Here is an 18,046-nt window from a genome sequence, read left to right on the forward strand (position 1 = left end):
CAGCACTCGAGTCCTGAATGTTGGTGTCTGTAGCCCATTCCCTGGTGAAGGGACTTTCCTGTTGAGTTTGTCTCAGCTCAGCCACCAGAGTAGTGACTGCCACACCTTTGGAGACAGTTTATTGAACAATGGTGAGATATTGTCCATTAGGAAAAGAGTTGGATCTGAAACTACCTCAAGTAAAACCACGGAATTTGCACTGACTGGAAGAAGAATAAATTAATTTTGACTAGAACTTTCAAGCACAAGTGAACAGTCTGTAAGCCAACAGGCAGTTCAAAAGCTCTGCTAAAGAAATAATGTATTTCCTTTCCCAGCAAGTGCATCCTCTGTTGGCAGGTGTCTGACAACAGTCCCACGAAGACAAGCCACTGGGAAGGAGTTACCATAGATTTCTTGTAAATAATCCAGGAAATGTTCGGTGATCTCTGAAAATGCACTTGCTGCAAAGACATGGAGCCCACCTTGATCAGTAGATCAATGGCAGTTAACTCTTGGACCTTAGAAGGGTAATCACCACTGCCATAATTTTTGTGAACACACTCGGCACTGTCAAAAGACAGAAGAGTAGGGACACAAAGCTGAAAATTGTGGTACTATACAGAAAAATTGAGACAGATTTTAACATGAGGTACATGGACAATATAAACTTGCCCAGCTTCACACCATGTTGACGACAGGCCTCAAGGTGATTTTAAACTTGTCCGCTCAAAGCTGGATGTTCAAGCATTTTATTTTTACAAAGTGCAGAAAGAACCTGTCCAGTTCCTGAAATAAGAAGAGATGGACATATAGCCTCAAACCCATCTGCTCTGTTTTGTCTCCAAGGAGAGTTGTAAAAAATAAATAAATACATGAAAGTCTGGATGAGACTTCAGATCTATTATGCATCCGAAAAGACAATTCCACTCATCCAGAGATCTGTGGTGGAATCAAACCATAGCCCAAGAGGAGACACAGATTGTCCCCCAATACAGAAGAACCAGGGATGCTAACCTTTTCCTAATGCTTTCAGTATTATTGATGGCTTGAAAGTTGGACACTTTACAGCCAAAAACCTGTATTCCACTCCGCTGTCCTTCACAAGTGGAGTATTTTCCACTGGAGGTCTGACTATATCCTTCTGTGGCCCGGGAAATAAATAATCTTGCCATTTATGGAACAAACAAGACTGGTCCTTTTGGATTGTACATCTGAATCTCCAGCCCTAAACTTCTATGATATCTTAACTCAATGTCAGCGTCACCCAGATATTCTAATATGTTCCACAAGATTGACCAAATTTGATCAGTGTGTGCCAGAAATCAAATAATTCATAGTTTATTCTGAGCAACTTCCAATGCCTTATTTTCCCACACCACAGCTACCACAGGTCAACTGGAGTAAATCAAAATAAAAGTGGCATCAATCTCCCTAACCCTTAAGGTAACAGTAGGAAATTCACATTTCACTATATGCTCACTAGGGAGAATATAAAGGAACTGCAACTTGTAGGAAATCTGAATCCTATGTTTTGCATAAAAGGACTTCTACCGAGAGGGAGAAAATAGTCTGCTTCCCATTCCTCTTAAAACAAAGAAATGTCAGGAATCGTGGATTTCCCACTATACTGAATCTTTAGTGTCTGCTGGAGGGCTTTCAATAAATATTCTACTCTTTGCTTTTAGTTGGAGTCTTCGCCAGAGTAGGAGGAGACTGAAGAACTGCAGGAAGCTAATGCTACTATTGGTGGTCTCTAACATACTCCTTTCTAAGGAAGAGGAACCTTGAAACAAACCCTACATCATCCTCGCCAAACCTTGAGCCCAAGCTGGCTAGTCGTGTTGGGTACAGGATCCCGGTAGTCAGAATACAGACGCCGGGATCCCGACCCCCAGAATGCCAGCAGAGGGGCGAGCGCAATGAAGCCCCTTGTGGGCTTGCTATGATCGCCACAGGTTCTATTCCCACTCCATGGGTGAGATCCTGGCGCCAGTATTCTGACCGCCGGGATCCCGACTACATCCCGGCTAGTCAGGTGTTACCAGGACCTGTTCCAGTGGCTTCTGCGCAAAATTTAATATGCCCCATAAAGATATTAACAAGGTCTCCTGACTAAAAGGAGCAATATCGATCTATTCAGTCCCCAGCATTTTTATTTGACAAGTCGGTGAATTCGACATGTCGAATAGTACGTGAATTGGCGGTATAGCTGCAGATTCACGTGCATCTGACGGAAACGGGGACAAATTCGACAGGTTTTGGCCCGTTTCCGACCATCTCAGTTCGACTTAAAAAAAAGTCTAACTGAGATGAGGGACCTGAGAGGGGGGAGAGCCGCAGGCAGACGGGGGACAGCAACGCTACAGCACAGCGCTGCAGGAGGATGTGGCACAGCCGCCGCCCACGGCAGCGTCCACCCGGCTCCTGCAAGCGAGGTCCCGCTTGCTGGAGCCGGGTGGACGCTGCCATGCAGTCTGGCGGCTGTGCCACATCCTCCTGCAGCGCTGATGTCCGCCCTCTCCGGTCCCTCATCTCAATTCGACTTTTTAAAGTCGAATTGAGATGGGCATTGAATAGCCCTTGTCGGATCCATTCCGAGAAATGCATGTCGGAATGGATCCGACCTCAATTGAATATACCTATATGTGTATTTTGTGATTTTTAATTAATCTAAACCTTACAATGTGAAAATGGAAAAAAAATGCTGTGCATACTATGCAAAACTAGTACAATAAAAAAAGAGAAGGATATACTGTATATCGCAGAGCTCATTATTTCTAACTTTTTACACAATGTAGCTACATTTTACCCCAATAACTTTCCTTTTGATATACTTTGTTGCAATCTCTAAGTTGTTTTGACCAATTGCAAACAAGAAGTATTAAATATTAAAAATAACTACAAATCATTACACGGAAATGCATTAAATGGTTTTAAGATACAAATACATGTCTAACTAATAAATTTCTTGAGATACAAGTAGTACCCCTACACACACACAAAAGAAATTAATTTTTTATATATATATATATATATATATATATATATATATATATTATTTTATTATTTATTTTTATTTTTTTAAGGAAAAAAGAAATAAAGTTGGTTTTGTCTTTTTTTTTTTATTGCTAAATCTTTGTTTTCAATCCTGCAAAAAAAAAAACATATGCAGAAAATGGGAACCTGTTACATTTGCCCCATAGGGGTCTATTCAATGCCTGTCGGATCCTCTCTGACTGAAAGAATCCGACAGTTCAGTATTCAATTTGTGGACAATTCAGACAGGTTTTTGACCGTTTTCGACAATGCTGATCAGACTTTCCTTAAAGACAGATTGACATTGTTGAAAACGGACCAAACAAAAACTGTCATACTCGCCAGCAAATCGGACAAAACACGCGGATCCACGGCTAATCCGCCAATCTACGTGTTTTCTGACAAGTCGGATTTTTTAAAAAGTCGGAAAAACGGCACTATAATTGAATAGGTCGAATCAATATTCGACCTAAAAAAGTCAGAAAGTGCAGTTTTTCCGACTTTTTTAAAAATCCGACAGTAACTGAATAGACCCCATAGTCTCCAGCCATAACACAGCAGTGCCTGTATTTCAGGAAATCAATGTCTACGTAATTTGCACAGTATCAAAATGAGACATCCATGTTAATTAATATTTTTTAGCCCAAAGTTGCCAGTCCATACAGCTGGTGCACCACATCCTCATATTGCATTTACTACCATTTAAGAAATACATCCGAACACCACGTCTTTCCTAATACAACCCTCTCACCTTCAGCAACTTACTTTTTATTTCCAACCACTGTTCATAATCCTCTTCGTCATCATCATCATCGTCAGGGGACTTAAATACGCTGTCACGGTTTAATTTAGGGGTCTGCTTAGTACGGGAGTAGGACTTCACTTGGTTGAGCATACTCTCCACAGAAGGACCATGTCGTTTCCCTATGAGGAGAGGCTTCTTCTGAGCAGCCCGAGAGCTCCCACTTGAACTCATTGCAGAGTTTTCTGCAAAATAGTCTTAAATTACTAAAGAAACCACAAAGTAGTAGTGTCTGATTTCAACTTTCTAGTTTCTACTCCGTATAATGACAGTGCATCAAACATATACAAAATCCAGAACCCAGACAGTGAGTTATCTTCCACAATTAGGAGGAAGGGTGCTGCATTGCCAGTGTAACCTTCCTGTTCCGTTTTCCATTAACCCATCAATAAGACAACAATAAAAAGCAAAGCAAATTACAACAGAAAACAAGCAAGCATTCCTGAGTGCACAAGTGTGGCCATGTTCTCCAGACTCACTACCTGCACTGCATGTGAATTTATTTATTTATTTTTACTTCCTTTGCTGGTGCATTAAGCACCCTTTGTAAAATCGAAAAAAATAAGAATTTACTCACCGGTAATTCTATTTCTCGTAGTCCGTAGTGGATGCTGGGAACTCCGTAAGGACCATGGGGAATAGACGGGCTCCGCAGGAGACTGGGCACACTAAAAGAAAGATTAGGTACTATCTGGTGTGCACTGGCTCCTCCCTCTATGCCCCTCCTCCAGACCTCAGTTAAGGAAACTGTGCCCGGAAGAGCTGACATTACAAGGAAAGGATTTGGAATCCAGGGTAAGACTCATACCAGCCACACCAATCACACCGTACAACTCGTGATAACTATACCCAGTTAACAGTATGAACAAAAAACTGAGCCTCATTTAAAAGATGGCTCATAACAATAACCCTTAAGTTAAGCAATAACTATATACATGTATTGCAGAGAGTCCGCACTTCGGACGGGCGCCCAGCATCCACTACGGACTACGAGAAATAGAATTACCGGTGAGTAAATTCTTATTTTCTCTGACGTCCTAGTGGATGCTGGGAACTCCGTAAGGACCATGGGGATTATACCAAAGCTCCCAAACGGGCGGGAGAGTGCGGATGACTCTGCAGCACCGAATGAGCAAACTCAAGGTCCTCCTCAGCCAGGGTATCAAACTTGTAGAATTTTGCAAATGTGTTTGAACCCGACCAAGTAGCAGCTCAGCAAAGCTGTAATGCCAAGACCCCTCGGGCAGCTGCCCAAGAAAGAGCCCACCTTCCTTGTGGAATGGGCTTTTACTGATTTAGGATGCGGCAGTCCAGCCGCAGAATGTGCCAGCTGAATCGTGCCACAGATCCAGCGAGCAATAGTCTGCTTTTAAGCAGGAGCACCCAGCTTGTTGGGTGCATGCAGGATAAACAGCGAGTCAGTTTTTCTGACTCTAGCCGTCCTGGAAACATAAATTTTCAGGGCCCGGACCACGTCCAGCAACTTGGAGTCCTCCAAGTCCCTAGTAGCCGCAGGCACTACAATAGGTTGGTTCAAATGAAAAGCTGATACCACCTTAGGGAGAAACTGGGGACGAGTCCTCAATTCTGCCCTTTCCATATGGAAGATCAGATATGGGCTCTTACATGACAAAGCCGCCAATTCTGACACACGCCTAGTCCAAGCTAAGGCCAAAAGCATGACCACTTTCCACGTGAGATATTTTAGCTCCACGGTCTTAAGTGGCTCAAACCAGTGGGATTTTAGGAATCCAACACAACGTTAAGATCCCAAGGTGCCACTGGTGGCACAAAAGGAGGCTGAATATGCAGCACCCCTGTAACAACGTCAGGCAGTGAAGCCAGTTCTTTTTGAGAGAAAAAGGGATAGGGCCGAAATCTTGACCCTTATGGATCCTAATTTTAGGCCCATAGTCACTCCTGACTGTAGGAAGTGCAGGAATCGACCCCGCTGGAATTCCTCTGTAGGGCCTTCCCGGCCACACACCAAGCAACCTATTTTCGCCATATACAGTGAAAAAGTCTTGCCGTCACGTCTTTCCTAGCCTTTATCAGCGTAGGAATAACTGCATCCGGAATGCCCTTTTCCGCAAGGATCCGGCGTTCAACCGCCATGCCGTCAAACGCAGCCGCGGTAAGTCTTGGAACAGACAGGGCCCCCTGTTGCAACATGTCCTGTCTGAGAGGCAGAGGCCATGGGTCCTCAGAGCATTTCTTGCAGTTCCGGGTACGGAGTCCTTCTTGGCCAATCCGGAGCAAAGAATATTGTTCACACTCCTCCTTTTATTACAATTCTCAGCCCTTGGGTCTGAGAGGAAGAGGAGGGAATACATAGACCGACTGGAATACCCACGGTGTTACTAGTGCGACCACAGCTATCGCCTGAGAGTCCCTTGACCCAGCGTAAAACCTTTTTTTATCTTTTTATTGAGGTGGGACGCCATCTAGTCCACCTGAGGCAGTTCCCATCAATTTGCAAAACTGCGTGAAAACTTCCTGATGAAGTTACCACTTTCCCGGGTGGAGGTCGTGCCTGCTGAGGAAGTCTGCTTCCCAGTTGTCCACTCCCGGAATGAACACTGCTGACAGTGCGCTTACTTGATTCTCCGCCCAGCGAAGAATTCTGGTGGCTTCTACCCTCGCCACCCTGCTCCTTCTGCCGCCTTGGCAGTTTACATGAGCCCCTGCGGTCTGACTGGATCAGAACTGGCTGGTCGCGAAGCAGGAACTCCGCTTGACTTAGGGCGTTGTATATGGCCCTTAGTTCCAGGATATTGATGTGAAGGCAAGTCTGTTGGCTTGACCACAAACCTTGGAATTTTCTTCCCTGTGTAACTGCCCCCCCACCCTCGGAGGCTTGCATCCGTGGTAACCAGGACCCAGTCCTGAATGCCGAATCTGCGGCCCTCGAGAAGGTGAGCACTCCGCAGCCACCACAGGAGAGACACCCTGGCCCTGGGGGATAGGGTGATTAACCGATGCATCTGAAGATGTGATCCGGACCACTTGTCCAGTAAGTTCCATTGTCCTTGCATGGAACCAGCCGAAGGGGATGGCCTCGTATGATGCCACCATCCTTCCCAGGACTCGAGTGCAGTGATGCACTGACACCTGTTTTGTTTTTCAATAGATTCCTGACCAGTGTCATGAGCTCCTGAGCTCTCTCTATCGGGAGATAAACCCTTTTCTGGTCTGTGTCTAGGATCATGCCTAGGCGAGGCAGATGAGCTGTAGGAACCAACTGCGACTTCAGAATATATAGAATCCAGTCGTGTTGCCGTTTCACTTCCAGAGAAAGTGATACGCTGTCCAGCAACTGCTCTCTTGATCTCGCTTTTATGAGATCATCCAAGTATGTGATAATAGTGACACCTTGCTTCCGCAGGAGCACCATCATATCCGCCATTACCTTGGTGAAATTGGTAATGACAATCCCGTACCGCAATTCTGAGGTACGCCTGATGAGGTGGATAAATGGGGACCTGAAGGTATGCATCCCTTATGTCCCGATTCACGATAAAGTCTCCCCCTTTTCAGGCTTGCAATGACCGCTCTTAGCGATTCCAGCTTGAACTTGAACCTTTTCAGGTATATGTTCAGGGATTTTAATTCAATATGGGTCTAACCGAACAGTCTGGTTTCGGGATTACAACATGGTCGAATAATAACACCCTCTTGTTGAAGGAGGGGACCCTTGACCACCACCTGTTGAAGATACAATTTGCGAATTGCAGTTAACACTGGCTCCCTCTCTTGGGGGAAAGCCCGCCGGGTCATCGGTGAGGGGGCATCTTCTCACAGTCCAGCCTGTATCCCTGCGACACAATTTCTATTGCCCAGGGATCTAACAGGGAGTGAACCCACTTGTGGCTGAACTTACGATGGCGTGTCCCCACCGGGCCTAGCTCCGCCTGTGGAGCCCCAGCGACATGCGGTGGATTTTTGTAGAGGCCGGGGAGGACTTCTGTTCCTGGGGACTAGCTGTGTTATACAGCTTCTTTTCTCTGCCCCCGGCTCTGACAAGAAAGGACGCACCTCAGACTTTCTTGTTTCTTTATTCGAAAAGCTGCATTTAATAATGTCGTGCTTTCCTAGGCTGTGCAGGAATATAGTGCAACTAGCAGAATTACCAACTATAGCTGTGGAGACCAGGCCCGAGAACCTTTCTCCACACAATCCTCAGCCTTCCATATGCCTCTTAAGTTGGCATCATCTGTCCAATGTATATTCTACAGGACACGTCAAGCAGAAATCGACATAGCTTTGTCTCTGGGACCCAGTATACTCATGTCCCTTTGGGCATGCTTTATAATTATATATCTATCACTTAAGACAGCATCTTAATATATTTATATGCATACTAGGGTCTCAATCTCTGCAGATAAGGTACCTGTTCACGCTGTCACAGCGCTATAAACCCATGCCGACACAATCGCCGGTCTGGGCAGTATACTAGAATGTGCACACTATCTGCAGGATCCCTGAGAATAGCTAGTGCAAACAGGACACCCAAGGGGAAGATTCTCAACACATCCTGGCCCTAGTGGGAAAAGGATACAGCCTGAGAACTCTCTTGTGGGAAGCTGCCGTCTCTTGTCTGGAGATTCCCGCTCTTTTTCCTCATGAGAGGAGGGAAATTTACCTCAGCATTCTTCCCCTTAACATGTGTACTCTCGTGTCAGGGACAGATGAGTCATCAGTGATATGCAAATCCTCTTATATTCCAATAATCATATATTGAATATCTTTTAGCCCTCTTGGCTGTAACTTTGCATTATCATAGTCGACAGTGGAGTTAAACTCCGTGTCGATACCAGTGTTTGTTATTTTGGATAGTGAGCATAGAGAGACTCTGAAGGTCTCTGTGACATAGGGACAGACCAGGGTAGATTTCCTTTCTGTTCCCTAACCTTTTGTGCAATAATTTTACCTCAGCACTTACACATATCCAAACAGGTGTCGGCGCTGTCGACGGAGACACCCTCCCACACACATATCCGCTCTATCACCTCCTTAGAGGAGCCTTTTACCTCAGACATGTCGACACATGCGTACCGACACACCACACACACAGGGGATGCTCTATTCGAAGACAGTTCCCCCACCAGGCCCTTTGGAGAGAGAGAGAGAGTATGCCAGCACACACCCCAGCGCTATATAACCCAGGGATTACCCTACAACTCAGTGTTTTCCCAGTAGCTGCTGTATATACAAATTTTGCGCCTAAATTTATGTGCCCCCCCCTCTCTTTTCACCCTTTGTGTACCAGGATACTGCAGGGGAGAGCCTGGGGAGCTTCCTTTCAGCTGAGCTGTGAAGAGAAAATGGCGCCGGTGTGCTGAGGAAGAAGGCCCGGCCCCCTCAGCGGCGGGCTTCTGTCCTTTTATGTACTTTAATGGCAGGGGTTTTTACACATATACAGTACTAGACTGTATTATGTGTGTTTTTATTGCCAAAAGGTAATCTAATTGCAGCCCAGGGCGCCCCCCCCCCCAGCGCCCTGCACCCACCAGTGACTGGAGCGTGTGGTGTGCTGTGGGAGCAATGGCGCACAGCTGCAGTGCTGTGCGCTACCTTATTGAAGACCGGAGTCTTCAGCCGCCGATTTTCTCCTGGAATCTTCCGTCTTCTGACTCTGCAAGGGGGACGGCGGCGCGGCTCCGGGAACGGACGATCGAGATCGGGCCCTGTGTTCGATCCCTCTGGAGCTAATGGTGTCCAGTAGCCTTAGAAGCACAAGCTAGCTGCAAGCAGGTAGGTTTGCTTCTCTCCCCTCAGTCCCTCGTAGCAGTGAGTCTGTTGCCAGCAGATCTCACTGAAAATAAAAAACCTAACAAATACTTTCTTTTCTAGTGAGCTCAGGAGAGCCCACTAGGTGCATCCAGCTCTGGCTGGGCACAGATTCTAACTGAGGTCTGGAGGAGGGGCATAGAGGGAGGAGCCAGTGCACCCCAAATAGTACCTAATCTTTCTTTTAGTGTGCACAGTCTCCTGCGGAGCCCGTCTATTCCCCATGGTCCTTACGGAGTTCCCAGCATCCACTAGGACGTCAGAGAAAAAAATAATAATACAAGAAATCTGTGTTCAAAGTGTTTTAAGAATGTACACTAATGGTGCAGCAGAAGGTGTCTGCAGTTTTTGGTCTGCCCACTTGTGTGAGGGACAGGATAAGGCAGCACTGGGGACCCAACAGTAGCTACGTGCTAGGTGCTCATGAACCCTGCAGGAGCTAGTGTGAGAGCGTTCATATTTAGGCTGCAGCAACCCGATTCCCAGGCAAGGACAAATTGGAAATATTTAAATGAATCCACATTGTATACTGCACCTATGAGTCCCTGGGAGCACAGCACTACGGCTCAGCTCAAAGACCTATGGCTGCATTCTTGGTGAGAACATAAGCTCACTTTAACAGCAAAGTACACAATGCAACACTATCAATCGTTTTTCAAGATACAAATTTATTTATAGGAATCTTACAAAACATAAATGCATTACAATAATGATGGTCGAGCATAACCAACTCACCTGTTCCTGACTTTTCTTTCTGTAACTTTAGAAACTGCTGCAAGAAGCTGCCATCGTTTGCAAATTTATTTGATGTGGAGGAGGATGTAGAGCTACAATGTTAAAAACAATCTACGTTATTGTGTCTCAATGTGGCCGATTGTTATAAAACCACTTTACCTTCTCAATAAAAAAAAAATGCAGTTATTCCTAAAGGAAAGCAGCTAGTTTCCCAGATGTCGGGATCCCGGCAGTCAGGATACACACGCCGGAATCCCGACAGCCATGGGAAACCCAGAGGTCAGAATCCCAACTGAAGCCCGGAATACACACTCGGTGGGTGGTCCACGCCACCCCCTGAGGGGGAACAAATTAGTGTGGCGAGCGAAGCTCGCCACCGGGCCCGAATCGTAGCGATCGTGGCGAGCGTAGCGAGACCGTGAGGGGACACACTAAGCTCACCTTCGGGATCCCGGAGTTGGGATCACATACTGAATCCTTCCTAAAAATATAACATTACCAAAACCAAGCTATTAACAAAAATAAAACATCCAGTGTACACGCTATCCATTTTTCAAGTGTTCTATTTGTGTAAATTTCAATTAGACTAGTCTTTATTACAAATAATAAAAATAAAGTTTGGGGAGAGTTGCATATAGCACTGCCAGCACTCACCTACTACGGCATTTTACTCAATTAGCAGCAGTTTTGGGATAGTTTTGTATTAGCCATCACAAATTGTCGCAGCACTCATTAGATGTAGCAAATTCTTATCTTAGTACTATTTCTATTCATTTGCACAGATCCAGCCAAGTTTATCAACATATTACAAGGCATGTAGGAATTAATGATTGCGGCTATTTCATTTATTTACACCAGCATCTTAATATGTCATCACAGCAAAGACTATAAATTTATTGCTAGGCATCTACAGGGGATCCGGTCTGAAGATCGACAGTGTCTAGGTCGACAATGTTTAGGTCGACCACCATAGGTCGACAGTCACTAGGTCGACATGGATGGAAGGTCGACAGGGTTTCTAGGTCGACATGTGCTAGGTCGACAGGTCTAAAGGTCGACATGAGTTTTTCACATTTTTTTTCTTTTTTGGGATTTTTTCATACTTAACGATCCACGTGGACTACGATTGTAACGGTAAAGTGTGCCGAGCGAAGCGGTAGCGGAGCGAAGGCACCATGCCCGAAACATGGCGAAGCGAGCCATGCGAGGGGACGCGGTGCACTAATTTGGGATCCCGGTCACTTTACGAAGAAAACGACACCAAAAAAATAAAATAAAAATCCTCATGTCGACCTTTAGACCTGTCGACCTAGCACATGTCGACCTAGAAACCCTGTCGACCTTCCATCCATGTCGACCTAGTGACTGTCGACCTATAGTGGTCGACCTAAACATTGTCGACCTAGATACTGTCGATAAAACGACCCACACCCATCTACAGATGTCTAGCAAATTGTGCTTCACAATTCCATCCAGTGTTGTGGCAAATCATTTTTTTCACACTGAACAATCTAGGTGTTTCAGTTGTTTTCTTATGTTTTTATTCTTGCACTACTAAAGTGAACATATACAGTACCTTGCAACTTTACAAGACATTTATTTCTTTTTACCCACATAAACTCACTTTGTGCCTTGAACTGGGATGCTCTGGTGAGGCTGCTTAGCTTGATGTTTTATTTTAGCCTCAATCTCCCTTTTTTTCTTCGCTATGAGTTCCTCTTGATATAGGATATACGCACTTGGTTTTGCAGGTTTTGGAGGAGCAGATGCAAATCGCCTGCCACCAACCCCTGAAATAGATAGAGCAGGCTAAAATGTAAACCCTTTTGCAATGATCAGACAATTTCAACTACTATACCTAACATGATTAACATTTGCTCTTTTTTAAAGTTTTAAAGTGTAAAATATGCCTTTTGGAAAAGGTCCCTCAATTTTCCTTTCACACATACTTGAAGGACTTTTATACCCCCAATTTGCATTTTTTTCACATAGGAATCCTAATATACGGCACGTAACAGCAGTCTACCATGTGCTTAAGGAATCCAATTTCCAGGAATTCCTCCACAAAACAGTGCACGCTGCCCTTCTTTCTACTCCCTCTCTTACAGCTTCTTACCTTGTAGACAAACAGGGATGAATGGATGTTATACTATGCTACTCCATGCCATCACGGATTGCTCATCAGCAGGACGCTGTGCTATAGTCTATCAATGACCCACAGCAGCAAGCAATACATGAAATACATGTGAAGGTAGGTAGAGAAAGCTATGTAAAAAAAATAGCATTTTAAATACCTACCAGTAAATCCTTTTCTCGTCGTCCATAAGGGATATTGGGGAAAGATTAGTACAATGGGTATAGACGAGTCCAAAGGAGCCAGTGAACGTTAAATTTCTTCAACTGGGTGTGCTGGCTCCTCCCCTCTATGCCTCCTCCTACAGGTCAGTTATAGGTAAAACAGTGTCCGAAGGACGATGACATACTTGAGAGAAGGAACATAACAATAAGGGGGTCAATCTGACCTGATCGCTCGCTGCAGTTTATCGCAGCGCAGCAATCAGGTCAGAACTGCGCATGCGCCGGTGCATGGCTGACATCTGACTGCTGTCGCTGCCTAGCGATCGCCTCTGCCTGATAGGCAGAGGCGGTCGCTGGGCAGGAGGGGGCGGCATGGCGGCGTTTGGCCGCCGTTTTGTGGGCGCGGTCCGGCCAATGCAGGCATGGCCGGACTGTGCGGGGGGTGGGCCGCAGCAGCTGGGTGATGTCACGCAGCGACGAGTAACTCCCTCGGCTGGCCGGGAGTTGCTCTTCAAGTACAAAAGCATCGCCGCTGTGCGATGCTTTTGTACTTGTGCGGGGGTGGCGGCCTAACATGCAGGGCGGACTAGCCCTGTGCTGGGTGTCCCCCCACATGTCAGCGGAAGTGATCGTAGCTGTGCTGCTACGATCACGTCAGAATGACCCCCAAGTGTGGTGAGATTTACACACCAGCACACCAAAACATTGCCGGGCCAGCAACGGCTGGCAACATTAAGAGCAACAGCTGAACAGGTAACACCTAACAGACCTGCGGAAAGTCACCGCACAGAGGCGGGCGCCCAATATCCCTTATGGACTACGAGAAAAGGATTTATTGGTAGGTATTTAAAATCCTATTTTCTCTGGCATCCATAAGGGATATTGGGGACACATTAGTAAGATGGGGATGTCCCAAAGCTTCCAGAACGTGTGGAGAAGACTGCAGTACCGCCTGCCAAACTGGATATCCTCTTTGGCCAGGGCATCAAATTTGTAAAACTTCACAAAGGTGTTCTTCCCCGACCAGGTAGTTGCACTGCTCCACAGGAAGACCCCACCGATCTCGTACAGTGGCCTTTAGAGGCTGGGGAACAGGTAAGGCTGCCAACACATAGGTCTGTTGGAAAGTAAGTCAAACCCAACAAGCAATAGACTGCTTTGAAGCAGGATAACCCTTTTTCTGCGCATCATACAGCACGAACAAGGAATCAGTCTTTCTGATCCGAGTCGTCAGCTTGACATAGATTTTTAAGGCTCACACTGCATCCAATGCCTCCGGAGAGCCAGAAGTGCCAATACTGGACGGAATCCCAATAGGTTGATTCAAGTGAATCGCGGAGACCACCTTTGGCAGGAACTGCTGTCTAGTCCTGAGCTCTGCTCTGTTCTTGTAAAAGATCAAGTATGGAAGTATACACAATAAGGCCCCTAATTCTGAGACAGTAAGATCACCATCTTTCACGTGAGGTACTGGTCTTCTACCGTCATCAGAGGTTTAAACCAGGTGGACTGTAGAAAGCGTAAACCACATCCAAATCCCAAGGTGCCGTAGGCGGCACAAACAGAGGTTGTATGTTAAGCAACACTTGCAAGGTGGTCTGAACTTCTGGCAGGAGAGCCAACTTCTTCTGGAAGAAGACAGAAAAAGCCGAAACCTGGACCTTAATGGATCCAAGACGTAAACCTTTACCCACTCCCGTCTGCAGGTAACTAAGGAATCTCCCCAAGTGGAATTCCGCAGATGGATATGTGCGTTCCTCGCACCAAGAGACATATCTCTGCCAGATATGATGATAGCGTTTTGACGTCACAGGTTTTCTGGCTTGCACCATAGTGGCAATTACCTTTTTGGAAAGCCCTTTGTGAGCTAGGATGTTCCGCTCAACTTCTATGCTGTCAAACGAAGCGGCCGTAAGTCCGGGTAGACGAACAGTCCTTGTGGAAGAAGATCTCTTCTGAGCGGCAGAGGCCAAGGGTCCTCTATGGACATGTCCAGAAGAGCCGCATACCACGCTCTTCAGGGCCAATCCGGGGCAAACAAGATTGCCTGCACTCCTTGATGCCTGATCCTCTTGAGTACCCTGGGGATCAACTGAATCGGAGGAAAAAGGTAGACCGGCTGGTAAGGTCAAGGCATTGTCAGCGCATCCACTGCGCTCGCCTGAGGGTCTCTGGTTCGCGAGCAATATTAACAAAGCTTCTTGTTGAGGTGAGAGGCCATCATGTCGATCTGTGGGCAGCCCCACCTGTCGAAGATCTGTTGAAACACCTGAGGGTGTAGTCCCCGACTGAGGAAGTCCACTTCCCAATTGTCCACCCCCGGGAATAAAATCGCGGACAGTGCTCTTGCATTTCTTTATGCCCAGAAGAGCATTCTTGACACTTCTCGCATGCAGTCTCCGCTTTTTGTCCCTCCTTGTCGACTGATGTACGCCACAGCCGTGGCGTTGTCCGACTGAACCTGGATCACCTGATCCCCGAGTATAGGGGAGGCCTGAATCAGAGCATTGTAGATGGCCCGAAGTTCCAATAGGTTGATCAGAAGGAGGGCCTCTTGGGCAGACCACCTACCCTGGAACTGCGCCCCCTGTGTGACAGCTCCCCATCCTCTCAGACTCGCATTCGTCGTGAGGAGGATCCAATCCTGAATCCCAAAGCGTCGAGCTTCCTGCAGGTTGGAAGACTGTAGCCACCACAGGAGTGAAATCCTGGCCTGGGGTGACAGTCGAATCATCCGGTACATCTGGGAGCTGAACCACTTGTTCAGGATATCCAATTGGAACGGTCTGGCATGAAACCTTCCAAACTGTATCGCCTCATACAAGGCCACCATCTTTCTAAACAATTTTATGCAAAGATGAATGGATACTCAAGCAGGTCGGAGCACCATGCGAACAATTTCTTGAAGTGAAGTGTTCTCATTTTTTCCTCTGGGAGGAACACTTTCTGTGCTACCGTATCCAGGAGCATCCCCAGAAACAGGAACCACTGAGACGGTTCCAGGTGGAACTTCTGCAGATTGAGGAGCCACCCGTGGTGATACAGAAGTTGGATAGTGCAATCTATATGGAGCAATAGAAGCTCCCTGGAACTCACTTTTATCAGGAGATCGTCCAGGTATAGAATTACGTTGACCCCCTGGACCCTGAGCTGAAACATAATTTCCGCCATAACCTTCGAGAACACACTCAGAGCTGTAGACAGGCCGAAGGGTAACGTCTGAAACTGGTAGCGATTGTTCAGTAGGATGAACCGCAGATAGGCCTGATGAGGAGGCCAAAATGGGATATGGAGGTAAGCGTCCTTGATATCCAGGGACACTAGGAATTCCTGTTGGTCCAGGCCTGCAATCACTGCTCTCAAAGATTCCATCTTGAATTTGAAAACCTTCAGGTAAGGATTCAAGGACTTCAAATTCAGAATGGGTCTCACAGACCCGTCTGGTTTTGGTACTACGAACAGACTGGAGTAGTAACCCTGTCCTCGTTGTTGTAGGGGTACTGGAACAATGACCTTGGACTGGACCAACTTGTTTATGGCCAGTAGTAGTGTACCACGCATATTTTCCAAAGCTGGTAAGAGATTTAACAGGATTGCGAATAGCCAATATGAGGGGTTCAATACCCTGTGTAGGTGTGGTGTCCCCACTTATGGGATCCACCTCATCCCCATCAGGGGGAGATGTTTAGCAGCTAGATTTGCCACTGCTTGTTGCCGTTTCTGAGTTTTATTGGCATTTGCAGTGAGTTGTGAGGACATATCAGACATCATAGTTTTAATAGCCCCCAGCCAGGAGGGCTCTCGTCTCTCCCCCACATCATTATCAGCATTTTGTGATGACTGACTACACTGCTCACATGATATAGATCCAGATGAGATAGGGGAAAATCTAGCATTACATACACTGCATAACTTCTGTTTTACCATTGTAAAGTAGAAAAACAGGTACAATACACATAACACAGCCTGAAAAACAATACAAGCCTGCCCTATTGCATGTGAGGGGAGACACAGGAGAGAGGACACCAGCGCACACAACGCTGCACATCCCCAGTGAGGCTGTCAGCGTTTTACATATACATAACCAACAGTGAGACTGTCTTATGAAAATTCCCTCAGAGGAATGGTATTTGTGCACAATATAGCGGCTCTCCTCCTCTACACCCGGTACCAGTGATCAAGCGTGTAACCGTTATGGAGGAGCTGTATAAGGCTGCTGCTGCATATGCAGAAGAAGGCGCCAAAATGCTGCAGAGCCTGCTCTGATGTAGCTCCGCCCCCCGTAAGGGAGCTGGAGCTACTGTGTAATATTTATACTGGCCGTGTCTCCCTATGTGTTTGTAGCCTCACATAAATGCTTGGTACAAGAATATTTATCCAGTCTCAAACAGGGGCTACAGCGATTCCCCCCCAGGAGGGACCCGTACTCCTCACCCGCGCTTCTGCGGCACAGTGAACCGGGGAACCCTCCTAGCGGGGTCCCCAGTGTGTACTCACCAACAATGATCACCTTCAGGCAGTGTTAGGGGTGTGCGGCATGTTGCGGCTGCGACAGACCAGGCGCCATGCCCTGCTGAGCAAACAGCCCCTCAGGATGGTGGTCCTGCAGCGGGGAAGTGGCTCTGCATCTCAAGAGACCGGTGACCGCCCCCCACCTCCCACAGGGCAGGTATGCTGTTGCCCAAACAGCATACTGAAAGAAATAAAGTTTAATAGAAATTGAAGAAAAAACTCTGGAGCTTGCAGAGTGTGCATCCTCTCCTGAGGGCACTTTTTTCAAAACTGACCCGTAAGGGAGGAGCCAGCACACCCAGTTGAAGAAATTTAAAGTGCACTGGTTCCTTTGGACCAGTCTATACCCATCGTACTAATCTGTCCCCAATATCCCTTGGGATCCGGTCTGAAGATCGACACTGTCTAGGTCGACAATGTTTAGGTCGACAGTCACTAGGTCGACAGGGATGGAAGGTCGACAGGTTTTCTAGGTCGACATGAGTTTCTCACATTTTTTTCTTTTTTTGAACTTTTTCATACTTAATGATCCACGTGGACAACGATTGCAACGGTAATCTGTGCCGTGCGAAGCGAGGCACCATGCCCGAAGCATGGCGAGCGAAGCGAGCCATGCGAGGGGACACGGTGCACTAATTGGGGTTCCCAGTCACTCTACGAAGAAAACGACACCCAAAAAAAAAAAACCACCTCATGTCGACCTGTCGACCTAGCACATGTCGACCTAGAAACCCTGTCGACCTAGTGACTGTCGACCTACAGTGGTCGACCTAGATACTGTCGATTTGATGAACCACACCCATATCCCTTATGGATGCCAGAGAAACATATAATGGGCATACCATGGGAATGGATAAATCCAGCACTAGTATCCAAAGAGCATATCATTTA

General features: G+C 46.7%; 1 protein-coding gene across 1 annotated transcript in view; it reads right to left on the reverse strand.

Annotated features, from left to right (window-relative positions):
- Nucleotides 1-18,046, reverse strand: part of SUGP1 (SURP and G-patch domain containing 1) — a 170,901-nt gene that overhangs the window by 88,551 nt on the left and 64,304 nt on the right. Inside the window, exons 2-4 of the mRNA XM_063914565.1 lie at nt 11,970-12,135; nt 10,346-10,437; nt 3,784-4,005 (exon numbers count right to left, since the gene is read on the reverse strand). Coding sequence (XP_063770635.1) covers nt 3,784-4,005; nt 10,346-10,437; nt 11,970-12,135 — 480 coding nt within the window. The remainder of the gene's footprint in view (nt 1-3,783; nt 4,006-10,345; nt 10,438-11,969; nt 12,136-18,046) is intronic.

The sequence above is a fragment of the Pseudophryne corroboree genome, chromosome 1 (assembly GCF_028390025.1).
Source record: "Pseudophryne corroboree isolate aPseCor3 chromosome 1, aPseCor3.hap2, whole genome shotgun sequence".
NCBI classification, from domain to species: Eukaryota; Metazoa; Chordata; class Amphibia; order Anura; family Myobatrachidae; genus Pseudophryne; species Pseudophryne corroboree.